General features: G+C 33.8%; 1 protein-coding gene across 3 annotated transcripts in view; it reads left to right on the top strand.

The window, feature by feature from the left end:
* Positions 1 to 20,401, top strand: part of DACH1 (dachshund family transcription factor 1) — a 410,550-nt gene that overhangs the window by 355,862 nt on the left and 34,287 nt on the right. For all 3 annotated transcript variants that reach the window (XM_025364252.1, XM_025364251.1, XM_025364250.1), the window contains 4 exons: positions 2,176 to 2,327; positions 11,885 to 12,032; positions 15,053 to 15,196; positions 15,695 to 15,763. In XM_025364252.1, the coding sequence (XP_025220037.1) occupies positions 2,176 to 2,327; positions 11,885 to 12,032; positions 15,053 to 15,196; positions 15,695 to 15,763 (513 nt within the window). The remainder of the gene's footprint in view (positions 1 to 2,175; positions 2,328 to 11,884; positions 12,033 to 15,052; positions 15,197 to 15,694; positions 15,764 to 20,401) is intronic.

Below are 20,401 nucleotides of genomic sequence, written 5' to 3'. Positions count from 1 at the left end.
GAAGGAAAACTGTATTACTGGCTATAGGAGTTAGCTATTTAACAATTGGAATCAGTCACTCTAGGCTACATGAGCCTCTTGAGGCTTTCCAGTTGTGTTTTTAGCATTTGATCTCCAGTATCCAGCACATTGTTTATGTTAAATAAATACTGGCTACATAAATTTATGCATCATGAGTGATTTAATGATTTAATCCACACAACAGCCAAATATAGTCAAGCATACATGCAATGAAGTTAAATCAAATAATCATGGGGATGATGAAACTTATAGCCCAAATGTGTACACATACATATGATTCTTTATTTTCTTGGACAGTCTTTAATAATTGTGGAATCATAGATTCTAAAGCTGAAAGCAACCTCAGGTGGTCATCTGGTTCTATGCCTTTCTTCAAGAGACAAGCAATTATTATCCCCATGATCTATTAAGCCACATTTTCTTTAGCATGTGACAGCTAAGGTGATGATGATCGAAAAATATTGCTCTCCATTCTTAAACAATTTCACATGCACATATATGTTTAACAAGTGCCTTTCCAGAGCTATTACAAGAAAACACTAGCAGCCTTGGTTTGGAAGAGTAATTTATGATAGCTAGGTAAATGGCGTCCAAGATCACCTTGCTCACATTAGCCATGCAGCATCCCTGCCCCTTCACGGCCATCTTTCTTTAACCCTGGTGACAAGTGTGATTAAAAAGAAAAATAACATGAGTCCTACTTTAGTTTGCTTACTCTGTTTCTTATTCTAGTACTTGCTGCCTCAGATCATCTCTCTCAATAAGTTAACATAGGAGGGAGTAGAAGGAGAAACTGCGAAGTTGTGAGTGTGAGAGGAGTGCAGTCAATAGGAGGCCTTCTGGCCATTACTCCCCTCCCCATCTTTTGTTTCCTTTTGGTTTGTTAACTAGAAATGTGGCAAGGTGAGGGAGATGAATTTAACTTGTTCAGACATTAGTGAGGGACAGGGAAGTGTGGCGGCTTCTACAATATTTCTGCCCCAGAGAGACGTAATTGGAAAACGTGTTGTGTGGTTAGGTGGTGTAATGAAAAATAAAAGAATGATTGAGGAGAACAGTGGAATCAAATTATAAGCACAAGGCAAGTGTGCTGAAGTTTTTAGCCACTTGCAAAATTGAGAGATACTATCGGGACTGTGCAAATACATTGCTCTGATTAATTTTCCTGGGGTGAAATATGAAAATGTTTTTAAAACTGAGGATCCTGCCATGAATAAAATTTTCTCTGTGATTATGATAAACTAAAATAAGCCATAAAACTTGTATCTATCTTATGTGAAACTTTAAAAATGGTTAAATAATAAAAAAAACTAAATAAAAGGATTTCACTGTGAGAGGCGAAAAGAATCTGTATTCATGTGTTACTCTAAATGGCTTAAAATTTTGAAGATTATTCAATAAATAAAGACTAGTTTATTTTGAAAGGATTTTTAAACTTTATTCCCTGAATATTGTTATAGAAGTAGCATTTTATTACTCTTCCTTTATACCGTTTTTTTTTATGTGTGGAAGCTGTAATTTTTCAATATGTAGGTAAACAGTCTTCAAGTTCAAAAAAATTCGGTCTTTAATTTTAATGATAATGAATAATTCAGTTATAATTTAGAAATACATATTTGGATTCTAGTTTTTCTTTTTAGGTGTAAAGTGAAAGATTTTAACTTTGCATTCTTTTGTAAATTCCTTAAGAATAAATTTGAAGAAATCATTGATATAAAGGAAGGGTTAATGGAGAAGGAAGCTTCCTAATATACAAAGCCCCTCTCTTATATGGAGCTCTAGAAATATTCTATTGTCAATCCAAACAGAACAAACTAAAGTGAGATAATTGGGAAGGTGCCCATAAAGTCAGCCTGAATATATTATCACAACTATATATGAGATAATATTTGTTTTAAAAAGATTCTATGGCACTGTAAACTCAGTCTCATTAGAGACTGCATTTAAAAGGCTTATAAAGTTACTCATTAATGTTATCTTGTTGTATCTCCACAGCTTTTTCATTAAAGAAAATTCAGCAGAAAGCATTTTCTCCTGATAGCAGGAACCAATTTGCAATAAATGTTCTGGAAACCACTAGGGAAGCCATTACTGAGATCTAATAAAAACAGACAAGCGTAACTTGTTCTATATTTTTGTTTCAATCACATACAGATGAGACCCCGCTTTCTACACCAACCGCAAGAGACAGCCTTGACAAACTCTCTCTAACTGGGCATGGACAACCACTGCCTCCGGGTTTTCCATCTCCTTTTCTGTTTCCTGATGGACTGTCTTCCATCGAGACCCTTCTGACTAACATACAGGTAGGCCTTTGTACAACCTGGAAGAAAGACATATGGAACACCCAGTTGTAGATTTTTTTTTTCAAAATTTATACTGTTCCTACTTAATCCATTCATTAGATGAAACATGGTATTAAACTCTTCAAGCAACTAATATTTTAAACCTGTTACACTAATCAAATTGACTTAGAAATACTCATATATATTTATATATATATGTATATTAAGCTGTAATAAAAACTTTGACGAAAATGACATAGGTCTTTAAAATTCATTCCGTCTAAAATGCTCTCTTTATTACCAACTAATGGGAGGAATTTAACTGTTTAAGTTTGTCTGATTTTACTAAACAACAGCACACTAGTTCTAATAAATATTTAGTTATTTTTAAACTTCTGGCCTTCTAGTGAGGAAATGATATGTTTAGTCATTTAAGATACATCTAATTTAGAAGAATCAAAAAAAATGCCTTCTTTCATGAATAAGTTTGTTTCACTTAATAGAATTTCTTCAAAGACTAGACTTCAAAAAGCCTTACCAAACGTTCCACGGATTTCCTATGTGGTCCTCAGGATGTATATTTTATGTACAGTACATTATGAATCAAAAATACTTACAGTTAACAATAACATAGAGTGTGGAGCCAAGATAATAAGAGTGTCTGGGATAGAAGAAAGCATAATTTTCTTGCCCACACATGAAGTGATCATGTGGACCCCAGATGGAGATATTTGTTCTCTACTTCTCCATATTTGGGTAGCTAGTGAGTAGTAGGCACAAGTTGCTGATAGTGTGCTGGTAAGCTCCTTTTTAAAAAAAACTTTTTACTCTAAAATTCCATCCTCAGTAATATTTTTCTGTACACATATCCTATCATATTAAAGTTTCCCCCAGTGGAAATGTAATTACTTTTATTTACCTCTCCAAGGACATAACAGAAGGCCTTTAATGTAACATATCTTCTCATCTATTAATACGACATTTTTTAATACTAATGTAATTAGAGTCTCCAGAACTGTATTCAACTTTAAGGTTTTATAATGCAGTAAATGAAAATCATCAATCCAGCCTATACTAAATCATGGTGAAATAGTTGATTATATAAAACAAAATATTTTTTTTTCTAAATTTCACCCATATGTTAAGGTAAATGTTTTCAGAAAATATTCCTTAACATTTCTGAATTTAAGTTCTGAAAAGTAAAGGAATAATTCATTTTCTTATGTATAAAACTCAATATGTAGCGAAGGAAAAGCTATTTGCATGTATTGTCATTAACTGAAAGCTCTTTAACCAGGTCAGTGAGGATTTAATTTCAATTTCAGCAGAGAAAACGTTTCTGGGTTTCCTCAGTGTAAAACAGCATGCTCATCTGAAGAGCAGGTTTGACACATGTACTCTTGCATTGTATATGACCACTACATTTCAAAGTCAAATCCTATCAGTTTGGAGTATTCATCGACACTCTACGGACCAGAAATACTCAGATTAGGAATGTCATCCACATCACCTCAAACTATAATTATTTCAGAAGGAAGGAAAGAAAGAACAAAAGAAAGAAAGAAAAGAAGGAAAAGAAAACTCCAGTTTTAAAATGTACAAATTTTAGAAAAATTATTCATTGTAGGTGGCTGTAGATTTAATATACTCTCCTTTTCCTACCATATGCTTTGAAGATATATTTTCATAACAGTAGATAAAAGGACAATGGTCAAGACAAACTAAATTATTTCTGTTCCCAAATTATAGGGATCTGGGACTGATAAAGTTAGAACACCCACAATAAGAATGTTTTATTAAAAATAAATTAGGGGGCGAGTGCAGTGGCTCATGCCTGTAATCCCAGCACTTTGGGAAACCAAGGCAGGTGGATCACCTGAGATTAGGAGTTCGAGACCAGCCCGGCCAACGTGATGAAACTCAGTCTCTACTAAAAAAAAATAGAAAAAATTAGCCAGGCATGGTGGCGGGCACCTGTAATCCCAGTTACTTGGGAGGCTGAGGCAGGAGAATTGCTGGAACCCGGGAAGCAGAGGTTGCAGTGAGCTGAGATTGTGCCATCACACTCCAGCCTGGGCATCAAGAGTGAAACTCCATCTTAGATAGAAAGATAGATAGATAGATAGATAGATAGATAGATAGATAGATAGATAGATGATAGATAAATTAGGCTTGTCCATTTCAATCTTACTTATATGTATGTGTATATATAGATGCAGTTATATATTTATATATATGTCTAATATGCATATGCCTATATTTATACATGCATGTACATATGTGCCCACAGGTGAAATAAAAATTTAAAATCCTACTGAATTTCATGCACATAGATATTATAAATACATATATATACACACACATACATATACAAACACACACATACACACATTTATTGTCAGTAATGGTTTCATATCATTTTACAAAAGCTTACAGATGCTAACTCTTTTACTATTGTCACATTTACTGAGTTATGGTATTATCGTAGGAATGGTATGGAATGTTTAAATAGTCATGACCCCGGATTATTAGGTATACAGTATAAATGTGATTGCTGTCCAAATTCTAATATAGGTAATTACATTCTGTCTACCTCAATTTCCTCTGCAGTTTCAATTATATATAATAGGATTCTGTGCTTTCTGTGTCAAAATGGTAACATACTTTTTGTGTAGTAAGTTAAAGGCTCCATTTTTTTAAGATGTTACTTTTTATTAAAATTATGACTAAAACACCCTGTAAAATAAAGTGTTTCCATAAAGTGTTATTGTTCTAATAGTCAATAAAGCCTGGAATTTAAAATTTGTAATGATTACTACAGATGTCCTTTCCATGACATCGTCATCAAAATTAAATTTTTGTCAGTTATTTCTTTGTGTTTTAAAAGAAGATCTATAGAAAAATACTATAATTATATGTGAAGATTTTCTATTTAATTTTTATTTTAAAATTTAAATTTATAAAATGTACATATATATATATTAATTGGGCACCAGACTTTTGTTAACTATTTGAGCTATACTGCATTCCTGCATTTAAGCGTTTTAGAAATTAAAAGTTAGCAGGGCACAGTGGCTCATGCTTGTAATTCCAGTACTTTGGGAGGCCTAGGTGGGCGGATCTCGAGGCCCAGAGATAGAGATCATCCTGGTTGACATGGTGATAACATGTCTCTACTAAAACTACAAAAATTAGCTGGGTGTAGTGGCACGTGCCTGTAGTCCCAGGTACTTGGGAGGCTGAGGATGGAAAATGACTTGAATCCAGGATGCGGAGGTTACAGAGCCAAGATTGCACCACTACACTCCAGCCTGGTGATAGAATGAGACTCCATCTCAAAAAAAAAAAAAAAAAAAAAAAAAAAAGATAGAAAAGAAAAGTCATAATGAATAAAGAAATCTAAAGTAAAAAGAAAAAAAAAAGACCTATAAAAATCCTATGTTGATATATAAACATTTTATATTTAAATTTTATATTTAGAAATTTATAAAATGTATATATGTAAGTAATTGGGAAGAAGAATTTTGTTAGTGCTTGAGCTATACTACTTCCTGACATTTGAGTGTTTTAAAAATTAAAAGTGATATTGGATACCGATATCTAGAGTAAAGAACAGTAATTTAGTTTAGTAAGGAATATGGATACAGTTCAGTTTTTGATTTTTAAAATTGCTTTTACTTTTCCTATATGGCATTTTTTTTTTTCATTGTGGGCAATCTTTCATTATGGCTTCCTCTTTCAAACTTGTCCATGGAGAACAACTTGTGAGCTTTTATGCAAGGAGACTAAAATTTTAGTGTCAATTAATTGGATATGACACCTTCGAACATGAGCTACCATTTGAACATGATCAAAGGATAATTCTGCTTACTTTTTTTTTTTTCTTTTTCCTTTGCTTTTCTTTTTTCTTTTTAAAGACAGTCTCCCTCTTTCACCCAGGCTGCAGTGCAATGGGACAATCTGGGCTTACTGCAACCTCTGCCTCTCAAGTGATTCTCCTGTCTCAGCCTCCCGAGTAGCTGGGAGTAGCCTCCCACCGCCACACCTAGCTATTTTTTTAAAAAATGTTAGTAGAGTCGGGGTTTCACCATGTTGGCCAGGCTTGTCTCAAACTCCTGACTTTAAGTAATCTACCCCCTCCCAAAGTTGCTGGGGTTACAGGTGTGAGCCACCATGCCTGGCCCTACTCACTCTTTTTAATCTAGAACCCTTTAGCACATAGGGTGTGAGCAAATTATTTACTTTATCTATCTTGTTACGAAAAGGATTTAAAAAGTGGCTTGCAAATATTAAAATAACTAAAAAGTGAAAATGTAAAGTTTGAGTAGAGAATATAAAATTTAGGAGTGAGGTTAGCATTGAAGATTTATTTGCCATGAGGGGATATATAATTGGAGTTTGGTTCACTATAATCTATCTACATGGAAGAATTAAGCAAACAAGAAAGACCTAAAACATATGTTAAAAGCGCAATAGCTTCAGCTTCACTGGGTGCTGTGACTCACACTTGTAATTCCAGTGGAGACTGAGGCGATAAGACCACCTGAGGCCAGAAGTTTGAGACCAGCCTGAGAAACATGGGGAGACCCTGCCTCTATAAAAATACAAAAATTAGCTGGGCATGGTGGGGCATGCCCATAGTCCCAGCTATTAACACTTGTGAGGATGAGGCAGGAGGATAGTTTGATCCTGGGAGTTCGAGACTACAGTAAGCCATGATGGCGCCACTGCACTCCAACCTGGGTGACTGAGTGAGACCCTATCTTAAAAACACATACACACACAAGAAATGGCAGCTCCAGATTGATTCACTATAGCCTAATAAGTGGACATAATCCAGCCATGGTATCTAGGAGAAATTATTCTCTACGTCTGTGTTTGTGGAAAGAAAATGAAAAAGAATTAGGTATAAGACTGAACTATAGTCATGCATCGCTTAACACTGGGGATACATTCCGAGAAATGAATCACTGGACAGTCTTGTAGTTGTGCAAACATCATAGATTGCAGTTATACAAACCTAGAGGATATAGCCTAGTATATACCTAGCTATACAGCATACCCTATTGTTCCCAGGCTATGAACCTATATAGAAGATTACTGTATTGAATACTGTAGACAACTGTAGAGCAATAGCAAGTATTTGTGTGTCTAAACATAGAAAAGGTACAGTAAAAATATGATATTATAATCTTATGGGACCACCATCATGTATGCTTGTGGACCAGAAAATTGTTATGGAGGTGAATGACTGTACTCCGATTATCCGTCTTCAGTTCTTTACATTTCAATATCACGGCCAATAATTTTACTTTACTTTTTAATATATTTTAAAATAAAATAATAGTTTCCTTATTTACATTGTTAATACATAATTTTAATTATAATTTAATTATAATAAACTTATAAAAATTATCGTATTTATAATAATTTTATTATAATTCATTGTTATATTAATATATTATTTATTACAGTATATATTTGTTATTTATTATATTAATTTATTATATAAATATATTTTAAATATTAAATTTAATCATAATTTAATTATTGATACATAATTTAATTATAATACATAATTATATATAATACCATTAATTAGGAGGAGACTTTGCATAAACCCCAACAAAATAGACATTGACTTCAAAATATGGGGAAGCTTGTATCAAATATATTGGCCCTACATTATGTTTTTATTTTCAAAGGTAATTATATATTATGAATCTTCTCTGCTTGTACCTGTCATACATCGGCGTTGCAGGACAATAATCATAGCATTAAACTGAGTATGGTAGCATATTTTGTTACAAGAACTTCTCTGAAAATGTGTCAGTTGGGCCGGGCGCAGTGGCTCACGCCTGTAAATCCCAGCACTCTGGGAGACTGAGGTGGGTGGATTGCCTGAGGTCAGGGGTTTGAAATCATCCTGGCCAACAGGACGAAAACTCTACTAAAAATAAAAGAAAATAAGCCGGGCATGGTGGTACATGCCTGTAATCCCAGCTACTTGGGAGGCTGAGGCAGGAGAATTGCTTGAACCTGGGAGGCAGAGGTTGCAGTGAGCTGAGATCGCGCCATTTGCATGCTAGACAACAAGATCGAAACTCCTTCTAAAAAAAAAAAAAAAGTGTCAGTTGATACTGTACTATTGATTATGTGTTTGTTATTGATTATTTGTTTTTTGGTCTACAAAAGTTCCTGATTCCAAGGGACATTATCCTTTTTCTCCCTGAAAAGAGACCAGGGAAACATTAAAATAATAATAAAGAAGACTAAGTAGCTGGATAGTTCTGATCTAGGCGTACTCTACTCAGTATTTGGGATTTTCAATCAGTCTCTTGATTCTTCTGCACCTTGGTTTTCTCGTCTTTAAAAGTATTTGGTTACGATGGTGATTGCTAAAATCCTCTTCAACTAAGGTGTTTTAATTTCTTTAGAAGCAACACATTATTGAGAACAAATTTTGTCACATGAGTTTCAGTGACACTCGAGAAACCTAACTTACTGTCGGATTCTGAAATAAATTTATGTTAAATACAAACATGCATCAAGTAAGCTTTTCCTCCAGGATCTAGCTAGGTTGCTAAGAAATGTTTCTTAGCAATATTATTTGAAGTCGTCTTACATAGACAGATATTGTACTTTCAAAGCCATATCAACAGTAGAAACATTGCTAGATGCAGTGTCCTTTAAAAAAAAAACTACTCAATCTCTAAAAAAAGATGAAAATAATTTACAAATTAGATTATTTTAGAAAACAATGACATTTATATATTATAACAACCATTATGCCTCACTCATAGAAAATAAATTTGGGGCCAATCAACTATTGTCTCTCACCATTGCTGTGGCATAACCTTAAAATGTATTTCATTAGACTTGTCATTAACCAACTTCAATATCCTAAGAACCGTCCTCCCCTTGGAGAAAAAATCATGCTTTAAACCTTCTATCGTTTTCTGTAATACACATTTTTGCCACAGCGTTTTCTGGATATTGCATGTTCAAGTGAGATGCCGCATTTAATGTGACCGTTTGCATGTGATCGACCTGGAAATTTTACAGAAGTTACACAAATCTGAAAGTACTATTATCATTGATGACTACAATGGTGTCCTAAAGATTTGTAGATGTTGTGAACACTACTTCCTATTGCTTTTCCCAGCCCCCTGCTGCATTGAAATTTAATCGGTTTTCTGTATTTTTTGAAGCAGAGCTGTCACTGGCAGTAACATACTTTTGCATATGCATCAGTTTGGCTCTTGTACAGATTTTTGTTCACACTGGACTCCTACTGATATGCACTGATTCAAAGTCTAAAAATTACACTTAATTTTATATAGCTTATAAGTAGTCCCAGAGAGTATTGGATCCTAAAAGCTAATATTTTTCAGACATAATCAGCAGGAATAGGTAATGTATTAACATTAGTCACATTAGCAGCAACTGTAACAAAAGGAAACAGTAAGCATAAATGCTCTCAGCAACTTCACTCTTTGCAACGAATATTAATATAAAATTACACAAATTAGAGTTGCAGTTTAACATTATTCAACATGTTTATTCATAATGATTGTTTCATATTTAAATAACACCAAAATATTGTGTTTTGTCAGCCAAGGACAATAATAGTTTAATAGTAATTTATTTTAAACAGCTACTGATAATACAACCAATCAACACATTAAGTGGTGCCAACATTGGCATCTTGCTAAATAATCTCTAGACATTGCACAGAGAGTACATCTTTCAAAGATAAGTCAACAAGAGCAATCAGAGCAGAAAATTAGAATTTGGTATCTTAGAATTAAAATACAGCTAAAGTTTTAATTGGGGTGATCTAAAAGGGCACTTGATGTAATGATCTCTTTCATTTGTTACTAATTGTTTGTTCCTGATGAAGAAGAAGCTTACACAGGAATGTTGCTGAGTTGAGTTAAGATGGCAGTTTCCTTAGCAGCTATCTTTTATTGTTAAACAAAAAAGAGTGGGGAGGGGCAAACTGCCACAGAGAAATCTTTCTTCAGCTTGTTTCATATCACAAGAATTATACCAGCAGATTCAGGGTCAGGTATGGCAAATATGGAATAATTTATATGTGGTCAAAAGAGAATAAAATTGGCTTACAGCAATGCTATAAACTACGTTGGTAAACTGAAGTAGGACTCTCTCTCTATTGTGCTAACAAGTCAAGCTGGAGTAGAAATTCCTGATTCAAACTGCTCATAATATCTTGCAAGGGAGTCACATCCTAGAGTACATCTACAAATGACATCAACTTTCATCTCATTTTAACTTCAGTAGAAATTTCAGTCTCTGACGCTCACAGACCAAGGCAAAATATCTTCTACTTCAAAAACTCATTTCGTATTGCTGAATTGAAGAGAAGTTTTAGCTCTAATTTTCACTAGTAACTGTTTCAGAGTATCTTAGGAGAGAAAACAGAGAATGCTTTTTATATGTTTAACATATTTCCATATCTGATTTTTAAGAACCTTAAAATACTGCTAATTTTTAAAAGCATACAGTATGTCAAAAAATATATAAATATATCCACGATTAGTTGTATGAATAAACTTCTCTTTCTCTATATGTTCTTTTAAATTATTACACTGCCTAATCATTTCTTAGAAGTTATCCTGAGTTTATTACAACCATCTTGAATGGCTTTTTAAAAAGTAATATACTACTAAACCAATTTTTAGATCCCTTAAATCTATTATGTATCTCAAGAAAAATGTAGCAGTACTATAATTGCTATTTGTGAAATTTTAAAATCTAGTATATAGTGGGCACTTTCTGGGCCTGGGGGCATAGTTCCGAATGACAGAACATGCCCCTGCCCTAGAGAGCTTACATTTTAATAGAGAACACGTAACATAAGTCAGTAAACAAATAAATATATGTCAATACCACATAATGATACATTCTATGAAGAATTTTAGGGAGGGAGTAATAAGATACATTTGGAGACAGGGTAGTAAGAGAAGGCCTCTCTTGAATGGTGACTTTGAGCAAAGATGAAATGAAATGAGGGTGTGAGCCATGCAGAGATCTGGAGGAAAAGCATTCAGGAAGGGAACAGAAGGAACAAAGTCTGTGGGGGCAGAAGCAAATTGTTTCATTGAGGAACCAAAAGGAGACCATTGCGGCTATGTACTCATGGTAGGGAGTGGGAGAATGAGCTCTGAGGAGAAAGGTGAGCACTGCCAGAATCCTGGAAGGTTGTATAAACCATGTCAGATAATTATTTGTGGAGGAGTTTCAGCCTAATTTCCTTCTCAGTTCTTATTTTTTAGACACGCTTACGTGCTGCCCTCATTTAACTTTGGATCTAGATATTCTAATTAGAAGCAATTAAACCTGCATGCCATAAATATTTGTCTTCCGAAAATAGTTTAACTAGACTTAGGAGTTTTATGCTTTAGTTATAGTATTTGTCCTAGTGAGTGCAAAGTGAATGCACAAGAATTAGATCATTTGATCACTGGGTTCTTCGCTCTTAAAATGCTTTTAAGTAATGAACGAAAAGTGCTTTGTATTAAAATATTACCATTCCAAATATCTTTTTTGTACAGGGGCTCTTGAAAGTTGCCATAGATAATGCCAGAGCTCAAGAGAAACAGGTCCAACTGGAAAAAACAGAGCTGAAGATGGATTTTTTAAGGGAAAGAGAACTAAGGGAAACACTTGAAAAGCAGTTGGCTATGGAACAAAAGAATAGAGGTATTTCTAAATTTCCAAATAAGTTTAATATTTACAGAAAATATTAAACATATTAATACTGTGATGATGATTTATTTTGAAATTGTAGTTTTTTTTTTAATTTAATGGTAGCTAAAATTCAGAGCAGAATTTGAATCCTAGGCTCATTGTATTTCTTAATCTCCAAAGTACATGTTTTCTCTTCTGTTCCTACCTCAGGAAATTGAAATACGTCCATTACATCATAAATTATATAACTTTTATTGATGGTTGAGTTTAAAAATTCATGTTCTTTAAGAGAAGAATAAACTCTAATGATAGCCATGAAGAAAAATTTTATGTTAATTCACAATTGCCCTTTGAAAAACTTGAGTTAAACTCATAAATCTAAAATAGAAAATACTGATTATTCAAGTGAAGCAGGTTTACTAAGATATTTATCAACTGAAATTGAAAATGGATGAATATCTGAACAAATGACCAAAGTTAAATGTTTGTATAATTTTCTTTCTGAAGGCCTCATTTTCATCCAACAAGGTCAAGTACACAGAGTAGAAACTGATATAAATTCTTATTGGATAAAATAATGTTATTATTGATCTGTGAATTGCTTCTTTTATCACACTGTACAGTACATCTATAGATAATTTTGAAGGTCATTTATATTTGCATCTTTATTTTATGTATGAATTTGAAGATTATTTTGTCTACGATCAACTGCCTCTTTGCTTCAACTATGATTCTTTTAAGTATTCTAGAAGTGAAGTGGGGGCTAGTTTTCACTCATTTAATATATATCCAATATAAATGCTCCACATTATTTTCTTGTATATGTTTGACATGGTCATTTAAAAATCGTTCTGTTTTGCTTTTAAACTAGCAGGATTTACCAGGTTGTTTTATTAGCTATTATGAAGCAACAGCTAATGTATTCTTGGAATTTGGTCAATTCGGGAAGCTGTCATCCCAGATGTATAGCACAGTTCTAAATAATGTGGCTTCCATAGATTCAGGTATTTAAATAATCAAAACAAGGTAAACATTGATAATGGCTGTATTCCAAGTGAATAAGGAAGTTGGGTCAAAGAGCTCAATCTATGGAATCATCTTCCATGAAGCAGCCATGTTTTTATTTTGCTCTTACTAAATTTTGTTTAGTCCTTTTTTACATAACTTAAAGGCAGGCCCAGGGATTCCTAAAGTACCCATTTGGTTACTGGAGAGACCTTCAGAATTTCAAACCTTTTGGGAGGATTTACATTCTGTTTTCTTTCATTAACCACTAGAGGGCAAAACATTCGCAGATCATACCGTAAAGTTCCCATTTAATTAATTACGAACAGTAAATTCAAGGCAGTAATTATCAATACTTATCTATTATGAATGTGTCTATTGTAGCAGTGTATTACCCTGAAGAAAGAGAACATGGCAATCCTATTGGGTTCAATCACGTAGGAGGAAACCGTGAGCCGTCAGTGGAAAAGTGCAGGATATTAAGCCTTTAGAGCCACAAGAGCATGCAATACAAATAAATATTTCAGAAATTACTGTTTCTTTTCAAGGCGACTCATAAATAATCATCTTTGGGAAGGGAAACAGTAGGCAGGTAATTTTGTTAAGGTAAGCACATGATTTGCACACCATTAAATAAGGGAAATTAACATTTATTTAAAATCAGTTTCAATTACTTTTCGTATAACACCATAGCCAGTGTACATTTTGATACAAAGCAGGTTTTTAAAAATATATGGTACAGCAACAATATACGTGACATGTAAATGAGCTGCCATCTTAAAAATATTAGTAATAATAAAAACAGGATTATGTGGAAATTAGAAGCGAAAACTAAAATACTTACTTGAACCATTATTATTTTATATTTTGATTAAATATTCTGCTTTAAAAGTGTTGCTATTCTTTAATCTGTAGTAAGAAATCAAATAGTAAATATGGAATGAGTAGTCTTCATGATTAAGAGAAGCATTTTCTCATACTGAGTCTGTCACACTGATGTCTACAATGTTTATCAACCATCAAAGATAATTTTAAAGAAAAATGCATATTCCCATATGCTGAGTAGTTACCATATGTATACATATATATGTAGTAAAAGTTAAAGCAATTGTCCTCCAGAAAGCATAGTCGATATACATTTTGTAAAGAACATTAGTTATTATTTATTGAGTATATATTATATACAAATATTTAAATTGTCCAGTTGGAGAAGAATGTTTCATAATCAACTTTTTGTATTATCTATTTTTTAAAATATAAAAGGCTCATCATTATTGTTACCAGTAGCATATTATTATTAACCATGAGGTTTCATACTGCCTCAGATTTCTGCAGAATGAAAGTAGAATAATTTTCTTAAAATATATCATAGTACTGTAAATTTGCTATGAGAAAAATATTCTCAGGGAATCGTCACAACTTCATCCCAACAAAAACATTTCTGCTTATATACGTTAACAATAATTAAGAGTATTTTTTCTAATGTACAAAAAATATTTATTGCATTTCCTAAAATTTTAAGGAAGAAATTATTGAAAACTGAGTTGGTCTAACATTGCTTTCCAAAGCATTTTTAGGGGAGATGCTCCATTTGCTGCTCAAAATTGATTCCTTATGAGGAAATAGGAAAGAGGCATGCTTATAAGGGTTTGCACTATCCAAATGACTCTGCACTATTATGATTCAAGGACAGAGAACTAAGCCACAAAATTCATTTAATCAAGCTTCCTTTATCAGTGAATACAAACATTTACTAAAATTAGTTTCCTATTAAATTTATCTTTACATATGACAATTAAAGCTATTCTTGCAATGTAATAGTTCTAGGCTAAAATAAAAATTGGCCTTCTTATTATTTTACTGGGAATTATTTTAGGTAAAGGTGGAGATTTTTGGAACTCTCTTTTTATAGGTAGACTCAGTCCAGCAGGAAAACAAAATGAATAACATAAAAAACATAGACCATTTGTAAATTAGCAGCATTACAAAAATTTCAATAATAATAATATGCATACACTCTTTTTTAGCCATAGTTCAAAAGAGGCTAAAGAAGGAGAAGAAGGCGAAGAGAAAATTGCAGGAAGCACTTGAGTTTGAGACGAAACGGCGTGAACAAGCAGAACAGACGCTAAAACAGGCAGCTTCCACAGATAGTCTCAGGGTCTTAAATGGTAAGAGGGTGTATATTATTGCATGAATAACTGTCATTTTTAATGCTAAAAGGACAATTTAGACATGTGTTTGTAGTTTTGTATGTTTCTATATCTTGTGATTCATTCAGCTATACTTGAAGCTGAAAGCAGGGTGGGAAGAACGTATTGGGGAAAATGACTTATTTTATAGGTGCTTCCACTGTTTTTTACTGAACTCCAGCATCTGGGACTTGGCATTGCGTCTCTGTTTAACCAGATCTTTTTCTACTGAAACACAATAAAATATTAATTTGAGAATTTCCCAACCCCCATCCTCTTTTATGAACAATGTTGCGTTGCTTACTGTTCAAATCTTCCGAAAATTCTTATGGTTATAATTTTTGTTCAACCTTTAAAAGATGACAAAGATTTATGTAATTTTAATTCAGCAACAAAGTAACAGGTTGCTCTTTTTTAAAAAAAGGACAATAGGAATCAAATGAAATATGTGTCACTCTTACCTTTCTGTGCTTTTAGACTCTCTGACCCCAGAGATAGAAGCTGACCGCAGTGGCGGCAGAACAGATGCTGAAAGGACAATACAAGGTAGGAATTTGCAGAAGGCTATAAATCTAGATCTTGCTATATGAGTTTTTCCTCAGCTTTAGCCTGCTATTCAAGCATGTAGCCTACCATCTGGGCCACATCAAAACAAGTTCAAACAAGGTCAAGTTCATCTTGCTTGTTTATATGAGTGAATTCATTTTGTGCTGATAGATTTTCTTTAAATTAACAGGTCATCTCTGTTTATACAATGCAATTAAAAGGAATAATTAATTTTAAACAATGTATGATTTAATCTTGGACTCAGTAAATGTGTTTTATTGAATGTTTGAAGCCCAGTCTAATGCAGGAAGGGTTTATAAGTTCTGTGCTACATAAATAAAATCTGTGGTTAATCAAATAGGTAGTTCTTACAATTTAAAAAGGTCTAACTACTCATTTTTATGACACTTACTGCAAGGTACCTGCAAAATAGACTAGTTGAATGTTAACAATAAATAAGATTGTTTAGTTCCTATGTGGATTCCAAATGTTCTGTGTGCCATTATATACACTTTAATAACACAAATCTGCTGAGTAAAATCATATAGAGAATACCAAAGGGAGTTGTATTAAATGCTCAGAAGAGCTAAATATGTATATTGTCATGACCATACTATCAGAAAAGAATAAAACCAGAAGGTAGCATTTATAGTCAAACATCTATTCTAGACGACAAATTCAGCCTAACAACATGAATACTAAACAGTAACAAGAGCATTTGTTTTCTATTTAAAATGAAGGTGATTCTTCAAAGGGATGCCTAAAATGATTAACTGCCATAATCCTCCCAATTGCTTTTATTCTGCATTTTAAACTCAAGCATTTTTAGGATATTGTATGACATTAATTGTGTTACTTAATCAGCTCCAAATATATCATTCTTGGCTTCGTATAAAGGAAATATACTTTTGTAAACTATCATATGTGCAAGAAGTAACAATCACAAACTTGAAGAAACATTTTTGAGAAAGAATGGATTTTTTTTGCCTGTATTTATTTTACCTGAGGTCATGCTAATTAATTTGTAAATCCTAAGGTGTGAATCATATATTATTATGAGACATCTTGGATGTACAAGATTAATACTATTGTAGATATAGAAAAATATGTGAATTTTTAGAATATTATGGATTTCAGCACAATTATATGTGTGTATATGTTTGTATGTATATGGTTATGAAAATTAAAAGAATCCTCTTGCATCTTATAAAACTTACAAACACATGTTAAAAATTATTGTTAATGAAAAACCAGTCCTCTTTATCAGAGACAATAGCACCAATAAGACAAATGCAAATGTCAGCACCAATGTGTACAAGCAGGGCCTATTCATGCATTAGATAATGTCGAAGTGGTCTCAGAAAGTACATGAGCCCATAGATAAGTGTGACATACAAATCATCTGGTATACACAGAATCCTCTAGGTGGTCTGAACTCAAGCTAGAAAAAATTATAGACAATATAGTCCTGCATAAAAATGAGAGATTCATTGTTAATATTAAGAAGTGATTAAACATTTTAGTGTGGTTGATATGATATGTATGCCACCCATAACAACATGTTGGTTGTTAATAAGGCTATAGTTATTTTTGTTTGAATTTGTCAAATTTACATATGTTTAAACATACATTTTAATATAGGTAAAGTCTTGCTGTATGAGGTTGAAATGTTGACAACTTTCAGTTTCCATTGTTGTGACTGACTTATTCTGAAGAGAAGTTTTAATAATAAATTGCCTTCCTTTTGGTAGCCAGAATCTTACCAATGGAGGAATACAATGAACCTACATACCAACAACTTAATGATTAGGGAAACAAGACACTTGTACAACAATTATACATAGTAATTTAAAACCATATACACATTTGATGGAATTATTTTTGCCTTTAATTGTAATAGAAAATCCTCACTCACTTTATTCATTCATTCGGCCTGTCCATTGTTGTACTGGTCCAAATGTACAGTTGTTTTTTTAATAAAACATACTAACTATGCATGAGATTTATCAGATAATATGACTTTTCCCAAATTGTAATAAGAAACACACTGTTGATGAATCTACCAGCAGTCAAACTATTTCAAGACTCAACATAACAGAGCACAGAGATCATATTTGCTATTCTAACACCCTATTCAATAAGCTTAATTAGCCCTTTGAACTTTTTTTTCTACCCTCAGAAAAAATTCATGCATTTGGAAGCTAACAAACAGAATACAATTAACTGCGAAGGAAAGAAATCAAAGAAACAATACTGTATTTAGTTAAATGCTGGCGAAGGACAAGAAAGGGAAAGGCAAGAAAGAAAGAACCAGAACTCATTACTAATTTGTGAAACTGTCTGTGTCATGCATTTTGGGAGCCATGAGCACCTGCTGCTTCACAATTCAAGGATGACACACACACAGCCTCTCGCACTCATCACTTTCTCTCTCCAACTGTCCCCAAGCCCAGGTGTTATGACATTCTTTTATTATTTCTTGCTCCCAAGCCAATCATAACTGAAATTATTTTCTATTCCAAAGTGAACTCAATTGATTGGGAAAGACAAAATAAGCCCACAGGTTTTTTAGCTTTTCATGTATTTTTAACATTTCTGGCAATAAATAAATGCCACTCTTGGCCCAACAGTTAGTCACCTAGAAGTCAGGCACTTAAATACTTACTGCTTGAGTGCTAAGTAATTACCCTTAAATATGCACATCTGGGTAGACTAAACATTGCCTCATTGGCATTTTGTATCACCATTTCTATAAAACCCCAGAGGTGGACAAGAGGAATCGAGAAAGTAGTGTAGAAAGTATTTCTGAAGAAAGAAGCCCTAAATAATTTACTTGCATTTTCTTAGTGAGGTAAATCAGCTCATTGTACGCAAGATAAATTCTTCATTGCTGATTTTCAAATAACTAAGAACTCATGAATTGTAAAAATGCTATAAGTACAGACCAGATATTCAAAAATTAAAAAAAAAAAATCTTCTTCCAGCAACTGAAATATATGGCAATTAACTCTCTTATGCCTTGTATCATACAGATTTATATGGCATGATTTGTGTTGGACTTTGAAAAATTTACCCTACTCAAGAATTTTTCTAAGATCTTTTGAATATATAAAGTAGACAGAGTTCATAAAATCAATCCTCGAGCACTTTTTTGGGCTAGTCAGTAAATATCCCTCAAAACCCCTTTGCCTCCTACACATATATATGCACATGTGTGCACATTTTATGTAGCCAAATCTATAACATGATGGCTTTCTTCATCTACGTCGTCATCTTATGTTTATTCTTTCTCCTTAGGCAACAGCAACTACTTACATAGTTTCTTTTTTCTTTCTTTTTTTTTTTTTTAAAAAAAAGACAGAGTCTCACTCTGTTGCCCAGGCTGGAGTGCAGTGGCATGATCTCAGTTCGCCATAACCTCCACCTCCTGGGTTCAAGCGATTCTCCTGCCTCAGTCTCCTGAGTAGCTGGGACTATGGGCGCACACCACCATGCCTGGCTAGTTTTTGTATTTTTTGTATTTTTTATTTTTTTTTTAGTAGAGACGGTGTTTCACTATGTTGGCCAGGCTGGTCTCGAATTCCTGACCTTGTGATCTGCACGGCATGGCGTCCCAAAATGCTGGGATTACAAGCATGAGCCACCACACCTGGCCCCATAGTTTCTTTAACTTACCTATTTAGAAAATGTATAGACATTTTTCCAATCCACTCAGACATCTCTTAAGAGCTCCAGATAATAATATCCAACTTTTTATTTGGTCGACTCACAGAGACCTAAAAGTTCAGTGCACAAAACTCTGTGTATCCTTCTCTCTCCCCAAGCCTGCCTTTCTCCAATGTTCCTTCCCTATGGCACCCTCATCCATCTAATCCAGTACTGTCGTTAATATGTAATGAGGGCAGAGTGGAGCATGACATTTCCCTCCCTCACTCCCTCATCCTCTATGCCCAGTCACGACTCTTTCCCTTCAATCTCTGTGCTCCCATCATACTGGAAGTTTTTCTTATTGTTTCACTTTTTTCCCAACCTACTGCAGACATTTTTTCTTCTTCCTTGCCTTTACTTAACCACCCCTTAAGTCCCAGCTTGGACATATTACCTCAAGGAACACTTCCCAGACCCCTCACTCTCTCGCTGTGGCAACTCCCTGCCCCCTGGGACTACTTCTGCCTCTTAGAGGTTCTTACTACACCTTCCATTTCTCCATAGGAACATGCTGTACATGCAGTTCCTTGTTCAATGCCTTCTCTCCATGGTAGCTGGGGCAGAGCATAAACCATGTGTGTTTTGTTCACTGCCAAGTTCCTATTGTCTGAGAGAGAGTTTGGCACATAGTGGTATCTGCTGTGATTCCCTGAAGGAATGAATCAGCCATTGATGAATTAGGATCTATGTTAGATCTTGTGGATATGAAGATCCTTCATGTTCTGACATTTCTCAGACTTTGGTTGAAGAGACTGATGAGAGGGAAAAAAGGATGACCTAGTAAACCCAGAACTAGACCGAGAGCGGTGGCTCACACCTGTAATCCCAACACTTTGGGAAGCCCAGGTGGGTGGATCACGAGGTCAGGAGTTTGAGACAAGCCTGGCCTACATTGTGAAACCCCATCTCCACTAAAAATACAAGAAATTA

Source organism: Theropithecus gelada, chromosome 17 (assembly GCF_003255815.1).
Source record: "Theropithecus gelada isolate Dixy chromosome 17, Tgel_1.0, whole genome shotgun sequence".
Lineage (NCBI taxonomy): Eukaryota > Metazoa > Chordata > Mammalia > Primates > Cercopithecidae > Theropithecus > Theropithecus gelada.
This window is presented reverse-complemented; position numbering and strand designations above follow the sequence as displayed.